This window comes from Ceratosolen solmsi, unplaced genomic scaffold, assembly GCF_000503995.2.
Source record: "Ceratosolen solmsi marchali unplaced genomic scaffold, CerSol_1.0 scaffold63, whole genome shotgun sequence".
Taxonomy (NCBI): domain Eukaryota; kingdom Metazoa; phylum Arthropoda; class Insecta; order Hymenoptera; family Agaonidae; genus Ceratosolen; species Ceratosolen solmsi.
In genome coordinates this window covers 965,282-989,621 of record NW_011948437.1, presented here as the reverse complement: position 1 = coordinate 989,621, position 24,340 = coordinate 965,282, and the positions used below count along the sequence as shown (strand labels likewise).

Below are 24,340 nucleotides of genomic sequence, written 5' to 3'. Positions count from 1 at the left end.
GATGCTGTTAAAAAAGAAAATGTGTAAATAATTTCGGTATAATAATAATTATAAATGAGAAAATTATAACTAACAAAATTAATTCTATGTTTACAACTACTTTGCATGCATTCTTTATTAAAGTATGTATAAAAATAGAGGAATTTATCGAAGCAAAATATAATTAGCTTGAATGTATTTCTGTTACAGTTAAAATTTCATTAATTTAATTATCGGTTTTATAACTATTGAAATTCTTAAAATGATGACTTTTATTGCAGTATAATGCAGAAACTTTTTTTCATTCCAAATTTTGTTAATACGACTGAATTTGTTATTAAAAAAAAAATGTAATAAGAATAAAGTTTATCTTTTTAATATTTTGAATTTTCATATAATATACTCCTTGGATAATAATAAAATCTTGCTTGAAATATCAAATCAAACAATGTATACATACATTTTCTTTAATTAATCTACAAAGTTTCGAGGCTAATATTAAATTTCCGATATATAAATTTTTTTATTCACATTATATTAGTTAGAGACTGAAATTTTTTCTAAAACGATATTTACATGAGATATATAAGAAGTAATTATACTTACTTATATTAATGGACTCTGCCAGATAGTATTAATGAGTAAATTAATAAGCCTTTAACTTGACTAATTTATAAGAATTGGAACGCTTCGCGTCAATATAAGGTATCATAAGCTAGAGATCGGCAATTCTTCTCAGAATGTAAATTATATGCAATTTTACGAAGTAAAATTTACGAGGTAAAATTTCCAAAAAAAAAATTGAAATTTCATAATAAATAATTCAAAGAAAAAACCTTTGATAAAAACAATTGCGTTTAATGTACTAACGAAATAAGCAGTGGCGTGGAATCGATTGGACATCTAATTATTAAAGGCCTTATAATGTTTCAAAGACACAAATTATCCTACGCAATTCATACTCGCAAGCATACGCATATCTTTCGAGGGAATTTCATTAAAGAAGCGTGGAAGCTGTATGAAGGTCCGTAACAAGGTGCTCAGTCGGGGATTCGAAGTGTCAGACGTGCATCTCACCGACACCAGACTGCGACTGTACGCGACCCGAGACCGTCGTCGTTTGGGTGCAGCTCTGAAGTAGCGGTTGGTTCTCCGGTGGACTATTGACCCTCGGAAGCCGCGATTGTCGCGGTAGTGTCATGTGGATCGAGCCATTGGGTGGACCCTGCAATCCCACCACATACAACCGGTCCAATATTGTATACGTAGTTGATTTTATTACACTTTCCATTTGATTGTCTCTTTCAATATCGCTCTATACTAGAGTGGCATGAGGAGTAATCTATCGGAGCATTAATCATAGGTATAAAGCATAGAGAGAAATAGTTGACGAGGAAAGCAAAATTACATATTTTTTTTTTTCACTGCCAGTATATATTAGAATGAGGAATTTAATTGTTATTTAAATATTAAACTTTGACGGAGAAAGTGTTAAGTAAGAAGAGTAAAGTTATTTTGATTTGATGGATTGAGATTTTAAATTATGAGCCCCGAGTGTAAAGCTATGAAGGTTTGGATGAACTAAAGTTAAGTAAAAATTTAGAATTAATCAGAATGAAAGTGTTAGGGCGAATAATTTTGTAGCTAATATTACCGAGAGTAATTAAAATATTCATTACTTTTTAATCGACTTTCAATTGTAATAAGAAATTCATAAATATTTTATGCTCGAGTTCCATTAGTTTGGAATAGTTTTTGAAGCGAACGATAACTAAATATTTTACTTATATATTATATTTACTTATAATATAGACTGTAATACCGATCCATGCTAAACATACTGAATTACAATTTCACAGTTTTTATTTTTATTTTTATTGTCCTACTATACACTCAGTTAGGGCCCAACGTGTTTCATTTAGCTCTAAAATTAAAATACAATAAATATTTTAAACCTTGCCCCATCAATCAAAAATCAATAAATATGGTATTTCGAAGTAAAGCCATAATCGATACTCACTTGACTTTGTTGTGTACTAATGTCTGGGAGCACTGAACTCCGTGGCAGTGTTGAGTGTTGCATTTGGTGTTGCTTCGGGTAATGGTGCGGATGCGGTAGTGTATGTGTTACTTGGGTTTGCTGCAGCAGCATATTCGTATCATTTGTCGGCATGGTTTTCAAGATATTCCTGAACACAAAAATTAAATACTCTATTGCGTATTCTTTTCACTCACGCTTATAGGCAATAAAATTGACACAATTTTTGTATTGTTTACCGAACAATTCATTCGTAATTTTAGTTCGTACACTTGGAATTCACGATATGTCAATAAGATCATTGAAAGTGAAAACTAATCGAAAACAATAGAAAATTAATCGCTGAAATTTATCAAATTCTAATTCAAACATTAATTACCACGGAAATTAATTATTATTATACTCTTATGAATTAAAAATCGCGTTACTGTTTACTATCATATTAAAATTCATAATAGAAAATGAAATTTTATCCTGTAATTTATATTTATACACTTTTATATTATAGTAGATTTTAATGATTTTGAAATTATATTAATTGATACAATTGAACAAAATAATATACGCACAGCGATGAATGATTAACCATTTGACCACTTGATTAACCATTATAAATGAGTAATTATGTTTTTACAAAATAAATTTAATTTCCTACTCTAACTCTATATGCACGAAATGAAGGATACGTAATCACTATACGAGTGCAACGATTATTGAAATATTTAAAAATTATATAGGGTGTGCAGAATGTATAGACAATATTTTTATCTCAAGTTCCAAAATTCTATGTGACATTTTATAAGGACAATTTAACCTTTGTTATAGCAATCGTCCAAGAAATTTTTCATTTGGACATTAAAGACTTCAACATTTTTAGTTTACATTCTTTAGTTTTCTAAAAAATTTATATAAATAATTAATTTATAGATTTTAAGCAATTAGATTGTCCTATTTAATTATATATAACAATTTACTAAATAAATAAGAAGTATAATTATCTCGATTGACAGTGATATTATGAATAACAAAACTAATCAAAGCAATGTCTTAAATAATTAGTCTCAAAATATAATTCTTATATACTTACTAATTTAAAAAACATTAAAAAAATTTGCAGTTTCTTGAATTCTTCAAATCATTATATTTATATAAAAATGAAAAATATGGCATTGCCTGAGGTTAAATATAGCATTTGTCAAACGATAGTTTAAAATTTATTATTATGCTTTTCGATATACTTTTATTATGTATGCCAAGTTGATGTCAAATATCTTCAACATAAAAAATTCCTTCCTATTTTATAAAATTCATTAAATCAAACTATTTAAACTCCATTATCCAAAAATACATTATAAGGTAATCTTAGATAAAAGCTATCAAAAAGAAATTTAAATTATAAAAATATCAATTTATAATATTAATGTATTTTTTAATGAAGAGCGAAGGAAATAAGAATTACAAAAGCTTGCATTTTATTTGGATAAAAAAAAAAGAATGTAATAATATTAGCTAAACTATTATTTAATTTTAAATATTAAATATTATATTACAAGTTAAAAAATACAGATCAATTCATGGTTTTTATTAAAATTAACTATTTTTAATTACAAATTATGTTGGCAGTGTTGGATGATGCCCAAGTATCTATTTATTCAATTTTTTGGCGTCCTAAATGAGATGATTAAAGCGATTTAAAGCGAATTCCAATAACATTCCAATAACAATATTATTTTTATATATTATTGAAGTAAAGATTATTATTAAAATTTATAAAATATTAGCGTGAATCAGAAGACACATTACATTGTATTAAAATATTTATTTTGCTTCTTGAATGATGTAATTTTCAGAAAGGATCATATCTGTTTCATAAATATAAACTTTTCAAGTGTATCACACATATATAATAAAATTATATATGCATTTTATGGCTATTTCATATCATCGTACTTGAACAATTCTTAAAAATTGCAATAAATAAAATTTACTATAACTAAGGTATGCAATAATCTTAATAATCTATTTATCTTCCTAAAGGCAAGAATGCCTTGGAAAGAAAAGATGCTTATGACCTACGCGTACCTTCGAAGCATTTCGTTCTCGACGTCGACGATGACTTGTCCTCCAGGAAAGTGTGTATGCGGTGAAGGTGGAGGTGGCGGCTGTTTGAGATCATTAAAGCCTCTAGGGACACACTGTTGATTCATCATTTGCTGTTGTTGCATGCTTTTTACCTCCAACCGTGTCTTATCTCTCTGATAATAAACACCCGCAAATATAAGGACGTTGAGTATGAGTAGACTGCAGCCAATTGCTATTGTCACACTAAGGGCAGTCGAGTATGCGGCATAGCTGCGAAAAATGTGAAGGACGATGAGAAAACTTGTTAAAAAATAGAACTTAAGATATATTTCAGGTGCATATAGCACTTAATTGATAATCTATTTATTTTATGATATTATAAAATGTAGTAGGTAGGCAGTTGAAAAGATTACGATAAATCAAACTAAATTAAATTATTCCGATGCTTCTACAAAATGCTACTACAAAGCTTAATATCTACTTTAAAATAAGAGTATAATAATGATAGAATGGCAAATATTTGATATATAAAAAAAAAAAAAAAAAAAAAAAAAAAAAAAAAAAAAAAAAAAAAAAAAAAAAAAAAAAAAAAAAAAAAAAAAAAAAAAAAAAAAAAAAAAAAAAAAAAAAAAAAAAAAAAAAAAAAAAAAAAAAAAAATATTTACATTTAAATGACCAAAATGCATGATAAAATTATAATTTAACATGTAAAATTTTTTTATGTTGTCCATAAGATAAGATTCGTCAGATTATTTTTCGTTTTATTTTTTGCAATTTAAAATTAAAAAATTCATTCTAAACTCTTCTTTAAATAAAGCTTAAAATAATTTAAAGCGGGCGACAAAGTTTTGCATATTTTTTTAATCGAGTTTATGATTAAAATAAATTTACCAATTTTTTTTTATCAATATTGAATATCATCGATGAGAATATTTTACGTTTATCCAAATAATATACGTAATTTTTTTTTCTCTCATTATATCAGAGGAAGTATTTAAGACATATCATCGTTTGTTTAATGCATTATTGTTTCAAATTGATTTAATCGTTTATACTTCAAGCCCCTCTCAGCATGCCTTTTTTTTATAATCGCCAATTTAAAAATGCATGGTTCATTATATAGAAAAGATATAAATATTGAGTATCGCGGTAATGCAAATTTGCGGTCGTGCAAATTCTACGGATAGCGAATAGTATTATCTTAATATAAATTGAAATTTAAGCGAACGAAGAAAAGAAAAAACGGAATAAATGTATGGATACTCACCCCGCAGCGTCAAGACTAGCAAGTGTATCAGTGCTAGCGTTATTGATATTTTGTACATTGGTACTTTGAATGAGACTAACGCAAGTGGTGATAGTATAATCGGTGGTCGTGGGTGGCTCGGTTGTTATGTTCCTGAGGGCATGTAGGGGCTCGAAATCGCTACTAGAGAGTCTATTAAGGGGGTCTGGTCTTACAAAGCCGTCGTAGAGGTTCGGATCAGCGTAACCCCTGAACAAGTTATGCCGTGGTTCAACATCCTCCATTCCTGCCCGATGCAGCTCTGGCACTAGTCTTAACCAGACAGACAATTGATGTGCTCTGTAGTGATTCTTCATCTTTGGTTTCATACCTAAAGAATCGAAAGAATGAACATTATCGGAATTGCTGTTAGTTGAACTGTACAGAATTTTTCATTTCTAATGTTCCACCGAACACTGAAAGCGAATGAAACTTTGTTCTGTAAGTTTCATCATAAACTGTCTTCATTTTTGAGTGACAATATGAAATGAATAATTTTTTAGAATTAATTTAGGATTAACAAAAGTAATATTGTTACGTTATATTGGTACTTTTTTTTAATCCTAATCCAATATAAATATATGATCGTAATGCCTTCGTAAATAGGAAAGTTGACGCATACATATGAAGAGACGAATAAATATATAATAATCATTATTATAACAAACTTATAACAAACTCATTGGATGTAAAGTTAAAATTTTCAACACACCATAGTGAAAAATAATAATCAATCTGATGCGAAAGGAATTAAAAAGTTAGGAATAAATAATTAAAAAGTTTATGAAAGCTAAAATATTTTTTTTTTAAGTAAAAATGAACTAGAAATTAATGAAAAATGTCGAAAGTTAAATGAAGAATTATATGAAAACTCAACGGTAAGGTATAAATGATGAATTCACAAGATATTTTTTGAAATATTTAAACTTTTTTACTAAATTGTTAATATTTCTAAAATGATTAAAATATATAATTACAATCGTAATAAAATGTTTACTGTTCACGCGGCTTGTATAAATTTAAATAAACATTATATTTTAAAATAAACCAAGAAAGTGTGTACTTTAAACATTAAATTCATATATATATATATATATATATATATATATATTCAAATATTATATATATAAAGAAAATAAATGTACATTAGTTTCAGATTCAACATTAGTGGATTTTTCAACATATTTAGTATTCGATACAAATGTCATAATAAAGTCAAAGAAATATTTACAACGATTGTAGAGTTTTATTTCATTTCCTATTAATATACTTTAATTGGTATTTCATTCTAAATAATACAAATTGATTGCATCATTAAATTGTTTCAACATAATATAAAGAATATTTATTACAAATTAAGTACAAATTAATCAATATCGTATTGTAGGAAGTATAAATAAATAATATAATATAGGATATTTGAAATCAAATTTAAACAAGAGAATCGGTATAATTGAAAGCACAAATTACCAAAAGAATGAACACAGATTCACATGTGCCAAATGTATTACCCGTAGCTATATTTAATATTATTAAAATACATTATCAGTGGATATTATTGATCCTTAAAAATATCATTTTATACTTTATTTATCAGATATACGATATAACGAATAACCAAATAATCGTTGGAACCACTACTCAAAACTTTTTAAATTGTTTAACATGACAATAATAGAGATGATTGACATATGCATAATACTATAATTCATATGATATTTTAAATTAATAACTTCGAAGCCAAAGAATTACAATTCCAACTGTATTTTTATACGGCTTCCACTATTTGCAATAAATATGTCAGGTTTAAGTAACTCCATTTGAAATATTTTAATTGAACGTTTAAGCCAAAATATATATCGAGTGTATAAATTGAAAACCACGCTCTGGTGTAGAGTACACTATTATTTTGTAATAATAATATAATTGTTTCACCAAGTTTTATTAAGATAATTGAATAGCATATATCATATTTGCAATTAACGAATCAATCTTAATTTGCTTTCATATAGTATAGAATTCTTTTGCATGTAAAAAAGTTGGATATATACATACATATATATATATACATATATATATATATATATATAGATATATATATATATATATATATATATATATATATATATATATATATATATATATATATATATATATATATATATATATATATATATACATTAATTATATAAATAAGGTTTCATACCAATTTCTAAATATTTTTGATGTATAGGATCGTATTGATCCCATGTCAGGCTTCGAAATCGACTCTTTTCTCGATTAGCAGACAAAAGTGTATCTTTCCCATGGAAGTGTTCTGCTGAATTCGGATTACTAGATAAAACATAATGAAAATATATTTAAATTTATTATAATTCAGTAACAGAAATAATATGAAATTTAAATTGTTATCGATAATAATGATATAATATTAATTCTTTTTTTTTTTTTAATCACTCAGCAGTATAGTATAATAAAATATATTAAGTAACCTCGATAAAATCTTAAAAGAAACTGTATTCATACTTTTGTGCTGTCGTTTTCATATAATTATAAAAATAGAGATTAGGGATCGTTATGTACACGTTGCGCACAAGATAAACGTTAATATAAAGAATAAGGAGGATGTTTGTGAATGCTTCTATTCATACTACTTTACTGTTATCATTATGTCTATATACAAATACATTAGAATGGCGAATTGGAGTGCAATGGAAATGGTAAGAACGTCAACGCGAGAAGGCAGAGCTCCACTCCATAGTTTGAGACGTCGACACTCGGTCTATGGGCTTAAGCCTCCCGTTACTTATTGTCTGTTTACGTATAGCATGTTCCTAAGGTATATATATATATATATATATATATATATAGCTAGTGAGCTACAAGAGCCACAGCCTCAGTCTACAGCCGGACTTTGCATAAAAGTTGCGAGTTCATGCGAGACACGATACTCACATAATTTAGTGCATCCCAGCTGTGCTAAGTTATGTAAACTTATGTACACCTCCGTTTCCTGTCGCTGCAAGTTTCGCATAGTCGATGGGACAAATAAATCTGAAGATACGCCTGTGTGTGTACGCATGTGCGTTGGTCAATAGACGCGCATGTGTGCCCGCGTGCACGCGTATGCTCTGCGTGCTTATAAGACAATCGGAAATGCTTGTAGCTTGATTTAATATCCACTATTTGAGTTATTAAATGAAGCAAGCAACATTTTGTTACCCAAGATGAAAATAATGATCTCTTATAATTATATATCTTCCTATTGTTCATATGCTAAAATACAATCACATTCATATTATTATGTAATTATAAATGTACTTTTATGAAATTCTCATTCTTTAGGAGATTAAAAAGATATCGTTTAAAATAATGTATTAAAATATAAATATATCAATACTAATCATATACTGATATTAATAATAAAAATTATATTATATACATATGTATATACATAAGTATATATATATATATATATATATATATATATATATATATCAATGTTATATTCAATTTATTCAATATTGCGTTTAATGTGTCAATGTTATATTCTATTAGATCAGTCATTAGATATTATTAACCCTTATATATCAAATGACATCAATTATTTATGATTATCTATTGATAAAAAGTAGACCTTCGAATTCAGCCTCTTCAATATGAATTCTAAATTCCATCGGTAGTTTGAATTGATATTACTTGAATTACGTTATCCTTTTCGGATGTACATCATCCATATATCCTAAAAGCTATTGTATCGGAGATGAATTATTTTTAATTAAAATCATAGTACCAGATGTTATTATATTAGGCGTTGAATGATTGAACTTAAACGTGTATGACAGGTCATGCAAATATTCTAATTAACACCGTGACCGAATTGTCGAAATATTAGCTGAAGTTAATGGGGATAATGATAGATTATTAATAACTTTTAATAATTTATCAATAATGTAATTATTTATATCACCATTTGCGATAGATCTCATGAGAGAATTTGTAATGAAATTAAAATGTAAATTTGTAATGATTATTTTAAAATGTCAATAGACATTTAATATTCAAATAATAACTTGATATTTATTAAAAGTTTATCTAGTTCGTTAAATGATGCTTCATAATTTTAATAATAATTTATCAATTTGTCATGCTTACAATAGAATAAAGTTTCTTCAGTGAAAATAAATTAGAAAGAATTGGAATTTGTTATTATTGATATGTACAATTTAGTTTGTGCGTTTGTACCATCGATAATGCTTATGTTATTATTCAGTAAGGTTTTCACTAACTACAAAATAAAATAAATATGCTTTCAAAAAAATGTTTAAAGAGTCTATTACAGATAATATATATGCTAATTTTGATGCGAACGAAGTGACAAAGCACATAAATGTACAAATGTCAGCTTTAACAACAATTTTGACCTCGTCTCATTCAAAATTAGTAAATTAGTGTACTTTACTCGAGTATACCTAATACACTTAATAAATTTAATTGGAGTATACTTCTTTCGAAAAGACGTATCTTTATATATTTATGTTTTTGGAAATCTAAAACTCTGACACTTGCTATAAATTATGTATTCGAATTAACGATTCATAATTGTTTTCTTTATAATATTGTTTTCTACTGATATTATTATATTAATTACTCTAATAAATATTAATACCTAAATAATTAATTAGTAAATATATTAATTTAATAAGATTGTCTTTGATTAACCATTGTTAGGTAGAAAATTAAATATGAAAAATTAGATATTTATAAAGTCGAAAGTTTCAAGAGGAAAAACGCACACGATTCATCAGAATTTATTATATTATGCGCGTACGCATAATTGAAAAATAGTCAGACATAATTTAACTATATGCACCTTTGTACGAAAAATTATTAAAATATGGATATAGTTAGCACCAGACTTTTGAAGTGCTTCAATGCATACACAGTTCCTAATTTCTTTACTTTTTCTATTATATAACTGAAATTTACTTCATCTTTATAAAAGTAATTTATTATAAATAAATACCTTTATTAGAATTAAAGTTCGTTTCAACAAAAATGCAAATATATATATATATATATATATATATATATATATTGAATGACATAAATTCTCTAAAACTATTGTAAACTGATATCTTTTATATTAAATTGATATATTTATAAGCTGGCAATTATCTCAGTTTGCTATTTATTTTATATTTGAATAAGTAATTTATGTCTATTTTATAACAGTGAGATGCATCTATCGATCTTGAAATTCGATTAGTTTCATTATTCATTTTACACCATTATAATTATTCTTTGTTTGCAGAAAGTTTTTATGATATCAATAAATGTTTTCTATGGGAAATTGATATAAGTTCCTTATTGGTGTATTAAAACTGTCGTCTGACTCGATCAACAACAACGCTATAAATTTCCCCGTCATATGTTCTTTTAAATTTAATATTTATGTAATAATACATCCAATATCGTTTAAACGTTTAATCACGATATTTTTATCTGTCAGATATTCTATATCAGTTTCATCGTTTTAATACTTTCAATGTGGATTATTATGCGAATAGCAACTTTTTTTTGTATGAAATTTATTTAACAGTGCCAATGCCATCATTAATAAGATATGAAATGTGATGTGAACTAAGATAAATGTAAGATTTTATATTGTTTATAAGCATCTTATACACTTTTTATTTATTCCTACTATACCCTGTTTTATATAATTTTGTCTAAGATTATTAAATCATTTTAATAATTTTCGAAATAATGATTATCTTATGCTTGGCTTTATGTTTAATTGTATTAAAGCTAAATATTTATTTTATTCCATTTTATATCAACTGCTTTGTTTAATTGGCATGGATTTTAATGTAATCAGTACAACCATATTATACGATAACTGCAAAATTCACAGATTATGTTCAATAAATCAGGCTTAATTCAAACTAATTTGTTAATTTGATAATAATTTTAGCGAAGTTCATTTATCTACTTATTCAATGTATTAATAGTTGAATTTCTGAATGATGTATAATATCATTATAGAATGATATATATATATTAAGACTTCTCGTTAAAATAAAATATTTTAGATATCTTCCTCACTACTACATACTCTTTGTAAAATACTATATTTCATATATATAATCTTTTTAATGATTTTTGTATCTCACTTTCGATGCATTAGTGGCAGTTTATATAATTTGGGAATACATGCTACTCCGAGGTAAAATTTTGATTGCTAATTAAAAGAATGATATATTTATTCATAAATAAATAAATAAATAAATAAATAAATAAATAAATAAATATATATATATATATGTGTGTGTGTGCGCGTGTATATAGTTGACGATTTCATATTCAATGTATTATCGATGCATCATTTTCGTATTTTCGTTGATGCAGGTATATAGGTGAGAGCTATTGTATTATTGATATGTTAAAGAAGAGTGCGGCTCAATTATTTGAAATATACTTGACTCATCGATTGTCACATTGAGCTATGACATTGGTCATCATTGTGAAACAGTTAAATGTTGCAATACAGATATCGGTTGCAGCGTAAATAGTTCTCATACTACGCAGGAATTTTAACTCGATATTCAATATTCCCTTCATAGATATTACAAATTTACTATATATTGATTTGTAGATTTTTTTCTTCTTTTTTTGTTTTCTTTTTTTTTTTTTTTTTTTTTTTTTTTTTTTTTTTTTGGTTTATGATTATTTCGTTTTCAGAAAGAAAAGTATTTTCAATATTAACAAGAATTATAGAATATTTGTACTAAATTTGAAAAAATTAAAACTTTCATCTGTTTATCTTTCGATATTTTCACTTTTATATTAATTATCGATTTAAATTGTAATAATTATTACTAACTGCCAATTTTATAAAAAATTTTATTTTAATTTTTAAATTGAAATTTGACACGCAAAAAATCCTTATAATCGTGTCTTTTTAACCTACGTAAAATATAAATATATCTGTCGGAAATTATAATTAGTAGATAAATTTCTAAAATATTATATCTAAATATATATATTATATATATTTCTATAATTAAATCATATATTTAATGTAATAATGATATCTTTTTTAAATTAAAATTATAACATATACTACTGTGGTTGCTCATTACAGTCTTAATAATGTTATAAACTTTCAATTTTAATTCTTCACAGTTTTTTTTTTTAAACTGACACACTTACTCACTTAAAAGTATAACAATTTTATTATAGTTTCAATCAATTATATATTATTGAATTGATATTTCAGTACGTGTAAAAAAGGTATGAAAAACTTAATGTAGCTTGGAAGCTTTTCAATCGTCATTTCTTCTTTGCAATATACTTGCTCGTATAAAAATTAGAAATTATAAAAGTCAAATACCTAGTTAAATAATCGTGCTATATACGCACTTTTATAACTGTAGTGAATCTGCAAAAACTTGAGATAACGTATCAATGATAATATTTCAGTTCTCATGTTTTTGTAGCTCTTGATTAAATGTACGAGAGAATTTTTTACTTTTATTATTAAGAATATTTTGTTAACAAATGTTATGAATTATATAATATTTTTCTAATACATTTATAGGATTAGTTTAATGTTTTAGAATTATTGAAAGAAAAAATGTTATATTCTTACACAATATGTTTAAAAAAATTCATTATTTAATTTATATGTAAATTTATATATTTTCACTGTTTAAAATATATATTTTTATATGATAATAAGTATAATGAAAGAGATTTTTAAAGAGATTTGGAAATTTGGCTTTTCATTGAAGTGCTTTCAAAAAATTAAATATTATTTTTACAAGAGAAAGATATACTTTTTTGTCTAACTGAACGTTGAGTTTATTACATTTTTAATTAAAACAATTGGTGATATTTTAGTAAATATATAAGTAATTAGTAGAATTAAGAATTGTACCATTTTAACGTTTAGTTAACAATTAGTTGAGCTAATATTATAAACGTATTTTATATAAAGTCTATTATAGGTATTTAAATGCGTATAAATATTATTTGAATTGAATTGCTTTTCATAACAGCGCGCGCGCGCGCGTGGTTGTGTGTATTCACGGTAATAAAAAATAAATTACTATCTTGTAATAAATTAATGTATAATAAATAACATATAATTATTATAATTCATTAATAATCAATAACATAAAAATATAGTAAAGATATTTTGGGTATTAACGTAATAGTTTGATTGACCAGAGGTCTCCTATATTTATTTATTCGAGGTTTGATTATGTGAGTTATTGAATAGAAAGGGCGATGGAAAATCTGATAAAATCTATACATATTCGTTTGTGAGTGGAAGAGAGACAAACAGATAAAATGATAAAGTTCTTTTATTTGAATGAGTCATTGGGGCAATTGCTATTTTAGTTACTTGAAATTTATTGTTTGACTCCCGATCAGATTTCTGAAATTTTGAAATATTATTCGGAAACAGTCTATACGATTTTTTATTAAGTTAATTAATTGATTCTAATATTAACTATTGATACACCTTTTTATATTAATTATTTATACTAATTTGTAACAAAAAGTACAGTATAAATTATTACATTTTCAATATCCATTCAACTCTTGATTGTACTATCTCATTATTCTGTTGAATTATAAAATTAATTTTTTAGTAAATTTTAAAACTACTTTGGAACAAATCGAAAACAAAATGCTTAGTTTGTATGTCTCATACAAAATTATTGTACACCATACTTCAATGATTTTTAATTTTAATTAAATTAAACATCTAACAATTTGTTAAGACAAAACTTTTTAAAATATTTAATAAAACTAATTTTGGTAGTTTGTTTAACAGAAGTGAGAAATGACCCCTCAAGTTCTTATTACAGTTTGTTCTCTATTTAATTTATAATATATCCATGTATTTTAATTTATTATTATGCACATAGGCGCATGCACATATACATTTAATTTCAAAAGTAAGGATTCGCAAATTTTAAATGAAAAAGAAAAACTGTTTTAATACTTTTTTATATTATTCAATTTAAAATCTTGTAAATTTTTTTATTTGTAATTATATTATTTATAAAAAGGAATTTTTAAGTATCAGTAAATATACATGGATAAAAATTAATTAAAAATTGAAACTAAATTCAAGGCAGAGTTATAAAATAATCATTTTTGAAAACAAGCTAATTTAGTTTTCTAATGGTTAATTAGTGAATTGAATTTGTGCAAAGTAAAAATTAATGCACCAATCAATTTCAGCCTATTTACTTCGGCGAGATGAAAGTAGTGCTTGTTTTCTCTGTTTTTGACTTTGATGGAAACCGTATATATTATTATGACCATATACGTATCAATTTGGAATATAAACAATCTAGAGATTTACAGTTACAGTACTATTATAGATTTAAAGATTTCGAAAATAAAATTCATGTAAAATTTATGATTATTTTAATTTTTAATAAAAATTATTTGCTTTCACATGATTCACAATAATTGGCTAGTATCTGATATATTATATTTTATTACAACGATCAATTGACAAGAGTATAAATGTATTGAAAAGCCTCGTGAGCATAATAATTGCATTCAAATACAACATTCGTTTATTAACTGTGGGATCGATGCTGATCATAGCCTTGATCATAAAGATCGTAATGATAATGTCCGTATCACAATCTCGAAGTCGAAACCCTTCAAGTCACGAGCCACGATATATGAAATCGAAAATTTTTGCCATTCAGTAGCTGAATGCTGAACAATAACTATGTTCTATAGCATGATAACAAATTAAATAATTTGATCCTATCATTGAAATAAAGCGAAAAATTAATAATGCCGGTTTTTAATCTTGATAATCACGGCTAGTTATTAAAATCTAAGAAGAGAATGAAATAACAAAGTTAGATAAGTGAAACTAGAGTAAAGAAAGTAAAAATTACAAAAGGCATAGAAATAATGGAAGAATGCAGAGATAAAAATAACGAGATGAAAAGAAAATAGAAAAATAAGATAGAATAAGCCAGGAGTTCATATAAAGTTAGCCCTATACCTATATGGAATTAGCGTCAGTCAGACTAAAGTACGAGATATGGACCCGAGATTCCTATACTTTATCCAATTACCCGTATCTCACGTTTTCCCTATTTATCGTTAAATGATGACGGACGGTCGAAGGCTTAGCAGCCTTAAGAGTAGGTTAATAAATATAATAGTTACTACGTTCTGCAGAAATACAATGCATTAGTTTCTATAAGACATTTTTCTAATGAAAGAATGTAAATTTGAAATTATAAAAATATCGTAAATCGATAGTTATGGGCAGATAATAATATAGAAGTTTTCTAAATGACTTAACGTCTTGCTTAAATTTATCTAAGATTTTCATAAAATGATACAACTGTAACAAAGTTTAAAGATATTTTTTGAATCCTTAACAAATAATAAAAAGCAATTTATTCTAATAGTAATTTAACTTGACATTCCAATGTTGGCTAATAGTACTACAATAAAAATTAAAAGTTCTCTCATAAAATGATATTGGAGCTAAACCCCAAAGATTCTAATCTTAAATATAATGTTATTGCATTCTGAACTAATATATTCTTACTTCAAAGAACATAATTATCCAAGAATCTTATACGTAAATTAATTCTCAGAAATGTCATCAATTCACATAAAAATAAACCTAGTTTTTAAAACGAAAAAACTTTTTAATTACAAATTTCTTTTATAAATTATTTGAAAAAGTTAGAATTTTAAGATTTGTTTGACGAATTTTATTAAAATTTTATTCTAATGTACGAGAACTACTGTATTATAAATAAAATAGGTCAATTTATAAAAGATAAAGCTTTAAAACTAAATTACAATTAAACATTTTAATTAAGCTGATTTCGCAAAAGCGAAAACTAATATGATCTGCCGCAGTTCTTAAAAATAAATATTAATTTATCAAACGAATTCATTTAATAAATAAAGTTAATCAATGTAAATATTGTGTGTTAATATTAACAAAAAAAAATCATTAAATAAAATTAAGATAAATAAATATATTAACAAACATATTTGTTTGATTATTTACAAAAATTAGTTTTATTATGGTTTTTGTGTAATCTCAAAAACATTATATCAAATTTTCTATTTCTTTTACTATATTTATTAATAATATTTTCATTTTCAAATAATGTTATTATTAAAGTAATGATGAATGAATGCCATGTATTTTAATAAACGTTGCATTTCATTTGAAAATATATAGTTATAAAATTTGAGGAGAGAGAGAGAGAGAGTGAGAGAGTGAGAGAGTGAGAGAGAGAAACAGATAGACAAACAGAGAGATAGAGGAAAACGAGTTATTCATTTAATACGGAGATTTATATTATTTATATATAACTGTTGATGATTGATCTAAAGGAATTATTTAATTCTGAAATAATGTATAATTTGTTGATTCTCTTTTTATAAAGAGACAACCAACTGCTACAGCAATTAGTAAATAATCATAATGTTTAACATATTTATTATTTTATTATAAAGGTTTAAAAGAAATGAATGATTTATTATACTTTATTTATACTCAGCATTATCATTATCATTGTTATTTTTTTAATCATGAAAGTCAATATTTTCTTTCTTTTAACTGTATTATATGTTTTTTTATATCGCTAACTTCATGGATTCACTGGCTGTGTTATCAAGGTATTGTATAGTTCAAAAATAAGTACAAAACTAACGAGTACAAAATGAGCAACAAAATCAGTAGGCAAGCGATGTTGTTTCACAAACACAAAATCATTCAGTTTGGCTATTTTTCTAATACAGACATCGTTATTCGTATAGAGTATGATTGACAAGAAGTTGCAAGTAATGACTACAGTAATCTACATTAAACTGGGCTAACCTTTGTATATTTTAGAATAGGTATGTAACGAGATGAACTGAATACTAAATTAACAGTGTTATTATATTTTTCAAATTTTTTTATTTTTTATTTTTTTTTTTTTAAATAAATTTCATTAATTTTAATCGAATAAATACATGTAAAGAATGTATACACCTACATTTAAAAATGTGTTAAAGTAATGAAAATAAAAATGTTTATTGGAAAATAATTTGTATTAAATATATGAAATAAAAATAATATTGTACATTGGCAGATAACTGAATATATTTTTATTATAATTTTTTAAAAGAGTTAAGAAACGTGCAACCATGTGAAGAAAAATTATGTCATTAATTCGATAAAATTATTATAAATGATTACATTACATATAATATTTAGTTTTTCTTTTATTTTTGTTATTGAATTAAAGTAGAATAATATATTTAGAAGTCAATAAAAAATTATTATTTAACTAAAATTTATTCTTTTATTTTACTGTTTTGATTTGACATTTATTTTTCAACTTTTATTTGTAAGTTAATATACAAAGTATAAATTTTCTAATAAATTTCTCATAAAATATAATAAAAAATTATAAATCAATTATGTTATTTTTCCTCAATTTTTAAATTTATTAAAAACTAATACTAATACTAATTAATGTCATTTATCAGTGATGATATATAATTACATAAATATAATTATTTCTTAACATAAATAATATAAGAGATGGCTTTACATTATTTCAATGCAGACAGACTATTTAATCTGTATTACTAATTATTGATTAACTAAGTTAATTATTGTACACAATTATTCAATTATAATAATGGTACATGTAGAATGAAATTATATAAAGGAATAATTAATTAATTCTGTATTAAAGGAAGTAAGAAAAAGTATAAATAGCAATTATAATATTAAAAGCTATATATTTATGTTTACTGAATCAGCATAGAATTTATAAACGCACATTTTAATAACTATTATACAATTAATGAATTTGTTATCATTTGCTATACCAATTGATTAACTATAATTAAAAAAAAAAAAAAAAAAATATATATATATATTTAATAAATATAAAAAAAATATATATATATTTAATATATTAATATATTAATCACATATTGAAACATATGTAAAGCTATAAATATCATTATAAATATAAATATTAATGTAAATATATCAATGATAAAATAAATTTTTAAATTTCCAAATTTGTACAAATATGTGAAAATGAATATAAATATATTGTTCATTAATACTAAGTATTTATAAAGTAAATGGAGATTAATTTTAATAATAATTTTTTATTTTCATACATGTTGTGGAATATAAGAATGACTCTCAATCTCGCATAGAAAAATTATTAATTTTATTTTCAAATATATTTGATTTTTTAATAAAATTACATTATTTATCTTTTACTTCTATATATTTTATTTTCACATGATGTACTATATATATTTACGCGTGCGTGTATGTGTGCATTTTTGATCAAAATAATTTTATCCTCAAATTCTATTCTGTATGCTCAAAAGATTTTAATAATTTTTTTAATATGTCCAGAATGAATTAACTGTGAATTTATATTTCACCACACATACTTAATATACTTTATTATTATCTGGAATAAAAAAGACTAATTCCTACATTAAAAATTTCATATTTGAAATAATTATTCCGTTATAATAGTTATATTGCAGCAAGAATAATTTATTTTATATTATATTTTATATTATATTTTATATTATTTTATATTATAAGAATAATTTATTTTATACTCTAATCTATGATTTATACTGTTATATTTTCAGAAAAATGATATTAATATTTTTCAATCTTTCTTGTATTTTAAATATTATATTTATGTCCAGAAATTTGAATTAACTGTTGCGGGATTAATGATTCTATTTATATGTAAATAATACATCTGATTATTAAAATCAATAAATTTTAATGTTAAATTTATGTCAGACTTTTATATGGTAAATATTTTATATGTGTATTGCATATAATTTTATTAAATTAATAAATATCTATAATAAATAAAATAAATTAATATTAAATCGAGAGAAATTGATTGATTTCAAACATTTAAAAATGTTATTAAATATTAATAATAAATCTATTATAAAATTTTCAGTTTATTTATAATATAACTTTCTGTTAAATAATAATTTATTTAAATAAATATTTGATTTCTTTAATAAACGGGAATTAAATTTTTGTAGTTGATTGTTTGAAAAATAATGAATAAAAAGATATATATACTGAAATTTTATAATATTTAGATTTTACAAATCGTTATTTAAGTACTATATATTTCTTTGGTATTTTTTAGATAGAAGCAACTTAGGGCCTCTAGAGTCTTAATGAAATAATTGCTTAAGTAAGACGACAATTAGACATTACGTTATATTACGAGAACCAAAAATTAAAAACTATTTTGTATGATAGAGGATGAGATTTTACCATAACCAAAAATAGAAATCAGCATTATATAAATACGATATATATGCTATCTGAATATTACATTATTATTTAGTGAGGAATTTACAATAAAGTACCTTAATCGTATTCGATTGCGAAATAGTACCCAATAACTTCAAGAGAATACCATTATCTAATTATAGAATTTAGAAAGGTAATTTGGAAAGTAATGAGAGATGTATCGATATTTAATTTCGCACTTTAAAATACTTTAAGAAAGAACGAGTAGATGGTAAAATTCGTTATTTAATTAAATGTGGACACTCATTAAATATATATGATCAAAGCATGAAAACATGTGCTAAAATGTAGATCTAATTTTTATTTATTACGTTGCTTCGATTATAAGAAATAAATGTTCCATTACTCCTCCTAAAATATGTTGAGAGAACTGAATTAAACACAATGGATTGGATTTATCAAACGGTGTGCTGAATTCAACCGTCATAATTTTGAATGGTTTCTCGAAAATTAACTTTTTATAAAACACATCAAATAATTCTATAAAGATGAAGATTATAAATTGCGAACGTATAGGTTTTGAATTAATCGCTCGTTCCCTGACTTGTAGATGTATACAACAAATAAATGCTATAATAAAAGCTGCTATTATTTAATTTGTAATAATTAAATTAATTGTAAATATCTTTTTTTCAAGCATTTTAATAATATTCACATGCATTAACATAAATTTGAAATATTATTGAAAACTATATAAACTATCGGTATTATGTTATATTCCAATATTTTATGGATGTATTTGTGGAAAATAAAATTTTTATATATATAACTTTCATAGAGAAAAATAACATTTTTTATCTTAAAGTGTTGCAAAAATTTTATTTATTATATATATATATATATATATATATATATATATATATATATATATTCACTCTCGAATACCATCAAATTTAAGCGGAGCTTTGCACTGTTTCTATGAAATTCTTGTTCTTCTTTTTCATTTATTTGATCATATTCCACTATGCACGTATTTATTCTACAACTAGAGAATTTCTTTGATAATGAATCCTATATAAATGTTACTAACCAGCAGAATTTTTACATATCTGCACTAGAGTAATATCTTCTCCGGAATTTGAATAATATTCATTTGATAGATTTTAATTCAAGTAACATCTTTAAATTTGTTAAAAAAAAAAAATTATAAATTAGAATTTAAAATGGTAACTGACTGTTTAAAATATAATTTTAATATTTTCAGGTTGAAATATAAATTTTAAATATTTTGTTACCCGATAAATAAGAATGCCTATCAAAATTATTTGACATATTTTATATTTTTATTATTAATAATTGTGTAGTTTTTATTATATTGAAAAAACAGTGATATATCATTATTGGCTATGCTTTTACAAAAAAAAAAAGTAGTTATGAAATTAATTGTATTGACAAAATATATAAACTATAAATGAAATTTATATTATTAACTAGCATATATAATATTATAATAATATCATAATATTTATAAACTAACAGAGATTTTTGAAAATCAATATCATTCAATATCAATAAATATAATGTTAGTTTTACATTTTTTTATAAATCTTGTAAAATAAATATTATAGATTTTTTATTTATTTATGCGTAATACATAATCAATAGATAAAGTGTATACAATTCAATAACTAATTTTGATAACAAAATTCTTAATTATATAGTAATTATATAACTGCAATGATAAGTGTTTTACATTTAAAATATATAAAGTTTTTAAATTTTAATCGTTTTATCTTAAATCGCTAAGTTAAAATTTGAAACGGTTCAATCAATATTTTGACAGCTATTTTTTTTTTTTATTTTGTAAAACACAATATCTAATATAATCATTTACTTAATGCCAATAAATTATGGCTATAGCTTTAAATTATTAATTACCAATTTAGTTGGTTACTACTTAGTTACGATTTATTATGTTATTTTCAATTACTAATTATTATATAGATAATTTTTATTCTATGATACTCTATTTATTCAAAAATGAAAATTTAGTAATATTCATATATTCTAGTATATATGAATAGATAGAAGATTAATAAAAACTTAATAAACATAATTTATATTTTCGACAACATTAATAAACTTCCACTTATTAGGAAGTCAATACTATTAAAGTAAATATAATTAATTGCGAAGCATAACTGAAAAATATCGTGTTTAACTATACGATATTAAAACTGGAATTTAACATAATTGAACTTGATAAATATTTCATATGCATTATGAGATGCAAAATACAGTGTACTAATTCTATTTTTAATTAAATTGAGTTTTTTTGTTTAAATAATTTATAAAACACGTCATTTCGATGACATCAAAGTAATACTTTAAGATATGTATTAAGTACTTTATATTTTGAAGATTTACTTAAATAAAAATAGAGTTTTAATGCAAAATTCTAAAATTAAATCAGCAGTTAAATTTTATTCAATGAAACTTTCAAATTTAATCAAAGTAATAACATTAATAATATATAACAATTAGTAGTTATGGCAAAATAATTTCAATTTGTATATCGGAAATTACATAAAAAAATGTATAGAGATTTAATTTTCAATAATTCGCTATCTGTAAAAAAGGAATAAATTTATAATATTTTTATATATTATTATATTCAATATATTATTGTTGTATTCTGTATTCTGTATTATGTAATATGTAATATTCTATAATAATGTTACTGAATTTGTTACTTATACATACGGGTTTAAAAAAAAAACCGAGTGAGAATTAACGTGTATTTAAATAAACTTACCCAGTCTTTACGAAATTGGCAAAGTACTGAATTATACTCTGCGATAGTGCAACTTCCGCTCTTGTGTAATTCCGAGGAAAATGTCCGAATCCATCGACTAATGGAGCACCGAAGACGAAAGGCAATTCCTCGCCATGTACCGAACCCATTTTCTGTAGAGTAACAAATAAGGATACTAATTAACCATTTAACCATGCTTAATGATTATTCAAATATTTGTATTATTTTTGTTTGTTTTCTTTTTTTTTTACCATCATAGCCTGAATACTACGAAATCACTTCTTTAAATTACCAAATTAATTTTACTCTATTGTACAGATAACAATGGAATTATAACATTTTGCTCTCTACCATGAATTCTATTTTCCTTTTGTGTTATATTATAAGACAAACTAACAGTCTAGTAGATTTATTTACCAAGTTGTCAGAATGTATGTACATAAAATTGTATTGAAAATTATATAAAAACATTCTGATATTGAAAATTCTTTCATAAACATTGACAAATTAATAAAATATTAATATTTTCAAGTATAATGATTTATGTAATAAATATGGAACTTTTAAATAATTTAAAGAAAATATTATTTATAAAATATTACGAATGCAGAAATGTAACTAACTATAACTTAATTTTATTATTAAGTTTAACAAAATATTTTAGTGTATTCATAAAATATTTAAATAATTAATTCTTTTAGAAATATCTCATAACTATTAGAATAATAATTATCTTTATATATTAGAAGTTGCTCAATCGAATTTAAGATGATATATATTTTATAGAGAAATAAAACTATTCTATATTATAATAATCATTATGTTCCTCGTTTGAATATATATACATATATATAATTCATTTTTATTATATTAATTGATTTTTGTATTTTTTTTTATGAACTTAATTAAATGTAATGTAATACCATAGATAATTTAGAATTGAATATCTGAAATATTTTTAAAACCTTTTATATTGCTTGATTATAGTTTATTTTCTTTGAAATAATAATATTTATCATTAATTTAATTTATTTGTAAATAAATAATTATCAACTTTATAAAAGTAAAATAGTAAAAATCTAATAAAGTTAAAAAGAATTGCAGTATACTTATGACGCTTAAAATAATTAGATTTTGAAAACAATATTCACACTTTATGTACTTATAATGTATTTTATATAAAAAAACATTCTATATTATTTTTTAAATTATTTGAATAGTAGAAAATTGCTCTAATTTATTTGCATTACTACGTAGCTTATTAAAAAAAATTTGTTAAGTAGTCTTTAAAAAAATTTCATCTCATAAAATTTGATAAATTTATAAATGGAATTATAAAAAAATAACGTAAAATATTTTTTTTTTACTAAAAATATCATGTTTTCCTATTTTAAAATAATACTACGATATTTTAATTAAGATATTTTAACAATTAATTTTCAAAACAATATACTATTTTATTTTCATAATGTAGAAATAACAATAAATTATTTTATTTTATATTTATTAGAAAATTAGGTCTTTTAGAAATTACAAAAAAATTTAAAAAATTTTATTGTCTGAATATTATAATTTCTCATTAAATTTAAAATCAAGTTCTGTTTGTTGAAAATTAATTATACTAACAAGCATAAGTAGGGTTTGATGTTCTATGTATTACTAATTACAAATTGTCAGTTAATCGATGTTCGTGGAAGAAATCGATAGAGTTATTTAAATGTTTCATTGATAATAAAAAATTAAAAAAAAAAAAAAGTAACATAGAGGATAAAGGAAAGACTCTTTAAAATAAGCAGGAAT

At 23.4% G+C, this 24,340-nt stretch overlaps 1 protein-coding gene across 2 annotated transcripts in view; it reads right to left on the bottom strand.

Moving 5' to 3' along the window:
- Nucleotides 1-862: 862 nt before the first annotated feature.
- NLG-4 (neuroligin 4) overlaps nucleotides 863-24,340 on the bottom strand; it is an 82,457-nt gene continuing 58,979 nt past the window's right edge. The window contains exons 8-13 of one of the 2 annotated variants that reach the window (XM_011503313.1): nucleotides 22,541-22,692; nucleotides 7,591-7,718; nucleotides 5,367-5,715; nucleotides 4,100-4,369; nucleotides 2,000-2,168; nucleotides 863-1,204 (exon numbers count right to left, since the gene is read on the bottom strand). In XM_011503313.1, the coding sequence (XP_011501615.1) occupies nucleotides 1,040-1,204; nucleotides 2,000-2,168; nucleotides 4,100-4,369; nucleotides 5,367-5,715; nucleotides 7,591-7,718; nucleotides 22,541-22,692 (1,233 nt within the window). In that variant the 3' untranslated portion in view covers nucleotides 863-1,039. The other variant, XM_011503314.1, reaches the window with a different exon arrangement.